This window comes from Chrysochloris asiatica, unplaced genomic scaffold, assembly GCF_000296735.1.
Source record: "Chrysochloris asiatica unplaced genomic scaffold, ChrAsi1.0 scaffold00027, whole genome shotgun sequence".
Classification (NCBI taxonomy): domain Eukaryota; kingdom Metazoa; phylum Chordata; class Mammalia; order Afrosoricida; family Chrysochloridae; genus Chrysochloris; species Chrysochloris asiatica.
The window spans coordinates 17,291,219-17,298,029 of record NW_006408545.1 but is presented as its reverse complement, the minus strand read 5'-3'; the positions used below and the strand labels follow the sequence as shown (position 1 = coordinate 17,298,029).

General features: G+C 38.6%; 1 protein-coding gene across 1 annotated transcript in view; it reads right to left on the bottom strand.

Annotated features, from left to right (window-relative positions):
• The window catches only part of METTL24 (methyltransferase like 24), a 179,464-nt gene that overhangs the window by 67,601 nt on the left and 105,052 nt on the right, over positions 1-6,811 (bottom strand). Inside the window, exon 4 of the mRNA XM_006839933.1 lies at positions 3,142-3,370. Coding sequence (XP_006839996.1) covers positions 3,142-3,370 — 229 coding nt within the window. The remainder of the gene's footprint in view (positions 1-3,141; positions 3,371-6,811) is intronic.

Sequence of the window (6,811 nt, the reverse complement as noted above, 5' to 3'; positions counted from 1 at the left end):
AAAACATTTCCCATATAGGAAATGTGGCTTAGATAAATTATATCTACAGGTCATTTTTTAAGTCTTAGACGTTTTTTAAGACTATAAATCTTCACGGGAGCCAACAGCCTCCTGTTTCTCCCACAGAGCAACTGGGGGGTTTGCGGCCTAACACCTAACCCACAGAGTCAGCAGGTGCTTAAATGGCTTGCTTGCAAGGGAACCCATGAAATAAACCCAGATAAAAGAGTTTGCAGAGATAAACTATTGCAGCTCTGCTATTCTGAAAATCATCAGTATGGCTAAGACTGAAAAAAAAAAAAAAAAAAAAAAGTCCTCATTAACCAGCCTGGATCATTTCTGAAACTCTGAATGTGTAATGAAGACTACAGAACACAGTCTACATTGTGACTGGTATGAGCAGAAGCAGCGGCAGATTCAATATTTCTGGCCACATTCTGGAAATATTCTTATGCTTAGTTACAGCAACAACCACTTCAGCAAGGAGCAGACAGTTAATCATTTTAAATAATGCTGGCTCCAGGTGATTATTATTCCTGACAGACTGGGTTTCTGGCTCACATGCTTTTGCTGATGCAGCTGCTCAAAGGCTTTCTGATTTATAGACTGAAGTTAAAATCACCAAAGAGTTTTAGAAGCACTACAACAGCCAAATGTATCTATCTTTCTGTTACCATCTCAGAACACTGCCTTTCATTTTTTTGTCCTCATGCATGAGTGGCTAGGATCTAGGTATGGACAAACCGAAGAAAAAAAATCACCTAACATAAAGCATCACAAAATAATAGGAGCTATTCTAAAGTCATGAAGGAAAGGAAAACAGAATTAACATGCAACTAAAAACTCTGGTTTTTATAGTCACTTTCAGAATAATGAGTGAAGAAGACCAGGCAGAAACACTGACTTTTTTGGTGTTTCTATTTGCTCTTGCTGCCATTAACTATGTCCTACGTACCAGCATCTGTACACGTGCAGATAAACGAAACAGACAGTGTTTGCTATCGGCAGTCTATCTCCCAGAAGCGTGTTTCTAATGGAAGCAGCCACTCACCGATGGGCTAAGATTTTGTTTTGGTTTAAAATCATTCGTCGAAGACATTACTACAAGCGAATAACAGTATCTTTGAAATTCTTCCATAAGGGATTTTTTTTTTTAAGTGGCAGTTACATTTGTGTACTGGCAATACTGAACCAGGGTTCTTTCATTATTAATATTTTAAATTAAAATAAGTGGCCTTCAGAATATAAACAATTCGTTAAAACATCTCTCCTTTTTAGGGATCACTATTTCTAAGGCCCCAGCGCAGTGCTACAATAAAGCTTCGTTCTTCATGCTCAACATACAAGTTTGTCCAGTGTAGCTCTCATGGAGCTAAACAAATACAATTCAGGCATGTCCCTAGTTATGTGGAGACATTTCCTCATAGGGAAATGTGGCTTAGATAAATTATATCCACAGGTCATTTTTGTCAGTCCTATTTTATGCTCCCTTTCACCAAATCTTTTGCTAAAATATGATTGAAACAAAGCAAAATGGCTTTAAGTGTCACCTCCTCCCTGCACTCAGCCTTTTCCTTGAAGAGTGACGGGTGGAAGGAAACAGGATGTAAAAAGCAACAAAGGGGAGCAGCAGCGAGACTCCTAAGTGAACACAAAGAATCAGTATTTGGCTCTTTGACTAATCTACAGTTTGACAGATTAGAGAATCAAGTCTGCAATTTTCAGCTGTAAAAACCTGGTCTATGACAATAAGAGGTGGCAGGGAAGAATTGAAGTTCTGGAAAATTCTCTCCACTTCTTCCCACACATATTTAAAAAAAATTAATAGCATGCAAAAAAGGTTTCTGCTCATAGATTTGACCCCTCTCCCCTCAAAAATCCTATCTATGTTCCATTAAAGCAGTGGTGTGCCATCATGCTGGTTCCTACCCACAGGGACCTCATGTGTCAGAGTAGAAGTGCCCCATAGGGTTTTCTGGGCTGTAATCCTTAGAGAAGCAGGTTGTCAGATCTTTCTCCTGCAGAGTTTCTGAGTGGGTTTGGACTGCCAGCCTTTCAGTTCACAGCCAAACATTTAACCATTGCACCACCAGGGCTCCTTCCATCAAGGTTACAGACGACTGAAGGCTAGTGGCAAAGCAAAATACTAATCAACAGCTAATCGTATGCTAAAGAACAGCAAATTCTTTGAAGTTATTCTTGAAAAAGCTCCTGCTGCTTAATAAAGGGGATTTTTAAAAAGCAGGAGGAGGAGAAAGAACAGTACAGTGGAAAAGCCCTCTTATTAAGGAACAAGAGCCAACTCGAGTTTAAAACTGAATCCATGCACAGTGTTTTAGATGGAAACAAATATTCTGATCTGTTCTAAATTGCATGGCATCCCTGGATAGAAACGATAGGTCAAGGCCAAGTAATATTGGAGATCATACACAAACCAGCTGCACTCAGGACAATCACTCTATACCTGCCCACAGAATTCAATTAGCTCATGTCTACTGCACTAAAAATTGCTTTCAAGGATTGTGTTTCTTTTTGGCCAACCATTCACAATAAAATATCTGCAGCAATTTGACATTCTTTAACATAATGATATAAAATGCAGCACACATAATGTGCATTCAATTTTATAAAGTACACTTAATCAAAGCCACACATATTTTCTGACCTTTAAGAGCCAAGACACTCAAAACAGTTGTCACAACACTGTGACACACGAGACACCAGTAATCTCTTATCAAACGTAAGCCTGGCTCTGATTATTTTTATATTTGAGGTCAACATAAATAGTTTGTACTGTCAGGAAATTTAAAATCAATTGCCAAGTGGAAACGGTATTCCTGAGTTCACGCCAGAACTAGGTTTCTTAGTCTCTTTGTCCAGTTGTGACCCAGATCTTAACAGCACTCAGCAGTAATGACAATCTTCAGATCAGTTTAAAGACCATCTCTATCTTTGCCAGAACCTTATGTCTACGGAGTTGACTCTGTAAGTAATGATGGTGATCACTTAGGATAAAACGATCAACTATCCAATGATGCTACTATCTTCGGTTTGAGCTTTAAAATATAAAATTAAAAATTAAAAAGCAGCTTCTGGGTTTGTTTCTTTTCCTCAATTATGAAACCAAATGAAAAAGTTCACCTTGTGATGTCCAAATTCATTCAAGATGGTTCCCAGTTTTCTGGTGTTGCCATGAGGTTTTTGTGCAGCAACAGCTGGATGGGGGTCTCGCCAGTCGATGGACAGGCGGTGATACCACAGGTGCTGACTTTCCAGAATGTGCGGTGATTTAACACTGGGATCAAAGCGATGCACTTCACACCCACTGTTGGCCAGGCTAACTTCGAAATGAGTATCCTCACTTCCTAGCCTGTAAAGAAAGAGTATGAAAATCAGTGATAAAACCCAAAAATATCAAATCAATTCAAGAAGGCAAAGTGTTAGATAGGACAAAATGACAGTTCCTAGGCTATTTATATATATTAAGCCTTCTCCTATTCTAACACATGGCTAATTGTAAATACTCAGTAAAATTTCTTTCACAAAATCTATTACAACAAAAAATTTCTTGGATAAAATAGAAAAAGTATCTGCTAAACACAGATCATCAGAGAGTCACGTGTTTAAACATGGAGAAGCATACAAGATTGATATTTCCCCCCCAAAGATGTAAACCATAGTAGCAATGGAACAAAGAATTCAATAATCTGAAGACATTTTTTCAGAATGAGGGGGTTTCAAAAAGTTCATAGAAAAATTCCATTATCTTTTCATTCCATTTTTCCATGAACTTCTGAAGTCACCTTGTCTATCCACTGGGTTAGTTCCCTTGAGGAGAGCTGTGTTCTACAGATTTGCCTTCATTCTAATGCCCACAGTGTTGTCCATGTCCTTTGACTTAGAAACAATAGCTGTTTTCTTAGAAGTAGAATGTATTTTAAATTAACACAGCTTTTTAAAAAAACAACAAATGTATGTGATACCACTGTTCTGTCCTAAATTCATACCAACATTCACACCAACAAGGGGAAGAAATTATGAATTAATTTGTACTTAAGCCACTCCAAGGGAGAAAGATGAGGCTTTCTGTTCCTGTCAAGATTTATAGCCTTGGAAACTCTATGCTGTTGTTAACATAGGGTTATAGCGACCCTTTATAGGGTTTCTGAGGAGTAGCTAGTGAGTTTGAACCACTGACCTTGAAGTTCAAACTGATCTTTCAGTCCAGTGCTTATCCTACAGTGCCACACCAGGACTCCTGGAAACCCTATAGGGTCACGATGAGTTGGCATTGATTCAATTGCAGTGGGTTTGGTTTGGTGTTGGTTTTAAGTTTCCAGTAGGTAGCACATTATGTGGAGAACCCATGTACTTACAAATTTCAGATTTACTCAGAAATATTCCTTATTTAATAGCATAAGGCATATCACTTAAATTAAAGTGCCAATTGGAATGAAAACAAGAATATGAAATTAACAGAGAGGAAAATTGATCTTAAATTGTGATTGACCTTATGGTTTCTATGCCCCAAATATTATACATCGATGTGATTTAGGATATCAAAACCACACAGAGCATATTGTTCAATCCAATACAGAAACACTTCATTCTCTTAGAATCTACTATTTCAGACGTTGAAAAAATGTAAGTTCAATATAACAATTCTTCCATGTTTTGACACAGAGACAACAACAATGGGTTCAAACAGCAGTGATTGTCAGACTAGAACGGGACCAGGCAGTGATTCATTCTGTTGTACAAAGGGTCGCTATGAGTCAGAACCAACTTGACAGCACCTAAGAGCAACACCATTGTATTTCATGATACATTAAATAACATGAAACAATAGCAAATTGCAAATTTTTTTGCTCAATTTATTTTTTACTAAGTTGTTGTTAAGTGCCATCAAGTCGGTTCCAACCCATAGCAACCCTGTATAGGGTTTCCGAGAAGCAGCTGGTGAGCTTGAACCACTGACCTTGCGGTTCAAATCGACTTTTCAGTCCAGTACATTATCCCACAGCGCCATACAGTAGGATCCTTTTAATCTTAATACATAATATGTACTGATGCAGTTAAGCACTCAACTACTAGCTGAAACATTGACAGTTCAAATTCACCCCAAAGCCACTCAGAAGACAGCCTGTCAATCAACTTCCAAAAGGTCACACAGCCTTGAAAACCCTATGGAGCTGTTCTACTTTGTACACCTGTGGTCACGATGAGTCAAAATCAACTATAGCAACAGCAACACTGGAAATGGGTAAATTGCATTAATCAGCACTCCCTTTATTCAAAATGGGACTTCTTCAAGCTTAGCTTAAATCAGCCAGGAAATGTAATAATGGTACATGTTGCAAAACCAATTCTTTACTAAAGTAAGAGTTTGATAATCTATATATGCAAAACACTGCTTTACCTAGGCTCTAAAGGTATTCTTGGTGTGGCAGTGTGGGTTAATGCACCAGACTGCAAAGCCGTTTGAACTGCAAGGTTGGCAGTTCAAGCTCACCAGCTACTTCTCGGCAACCCTATACAGGGCCGCTATGGGTCGGAATCAACTCCTTGGCGCTTAACAACAACAAAAGTATTCCTATCTCTGAAGCTCTCATGAGATATTAGGGGAAAAAGGAAATAAAAAACTACTACAACACTGAGTTTGGTGTTCTCGGAGTCCTGGTGGGTTAATGCGTCAGATTGCAAAGTCATTTGAACTGCAAGGTTGGCGGTTCAAACTCGCCAGCTGCTCCTTGGAAACCCTGTACAGGGTCGTTATGGGTTGGAATTGACTCAACGGCATTTCACAACAACAGCAACAACAACATTCTCCATGGGATTGCAATCAACGAGATGAAACAAAATGTGTATGTAATGGTTAAGGTTTTGTGTCAACTTGACTAGGCCAGGGTTTCCAGAGGTTTTGTGGTTGGGCTGTGCTTATTCCCATGGTGATGAAACCTAATACAGGCATAGCTAACTCTATGATGAGTGACTATAAGCAGCCAATCAGCTGAAGTGATGCTTTCTTGAGGGTGTGGCCTGCTCTCAATATAATGGGCACAAGTGAGGGACTCTCTCTCTTTCACTGGGGACCTGGGACTCTGCAATTGTAAGCTGTTTCCTTGATTATAAACTTTTCTCTCTATATATATATACACATATATGTCTCACTGGTTTTCCTACTCTAGAAAACCCAGCCTAAGACAGTGTATGAATTGTTGAATATAAAACTGATGATTTGCTTGGTAAACCTTCACTTAGTTCACAATAAAAGTTTTTGAAAAAGCCTAAGAGTCTGGAAAAATCCCCAAAGGTGCTACCGTTAGCACTTCTATCCCATAGTTGGTGAGCTAAAATGTCTCTTATTCTAAAAGAGATCAGTTGCCAATGAGTCAGAATCCACTCATGGTGACTCTTTATGTCTCAGAGTAGAACTGGGATCCATGGGGTTTCCAATGGCTGATATTTTTGGTACTGTATTTCTAGACCTTTCTTCCAAAGTACCTCTGGGTAAACATGACCCTCCAACCTTTCAGTTAGCAGTCTAACTACTTGCACAACCCATAGACTCCCATCTTATCCTAACTGGGTCAAACAATTCCTGATTGGTTTGCTGACTCGGGCAAAAGGTAAAACCTTTACTTTCTTTTATTCTTACATTTTTATTGTGAGTTGAATGAAAGTTTACAGGGCATATCATCAGTTTTACATTCAACAAATCATACACCTTGTTTCACTACAATGATTATAATCCCCTCCATGTACCATCAGTTAACAGTATTTCTTTCTATTCATTTTAGCTTTTTTTTTT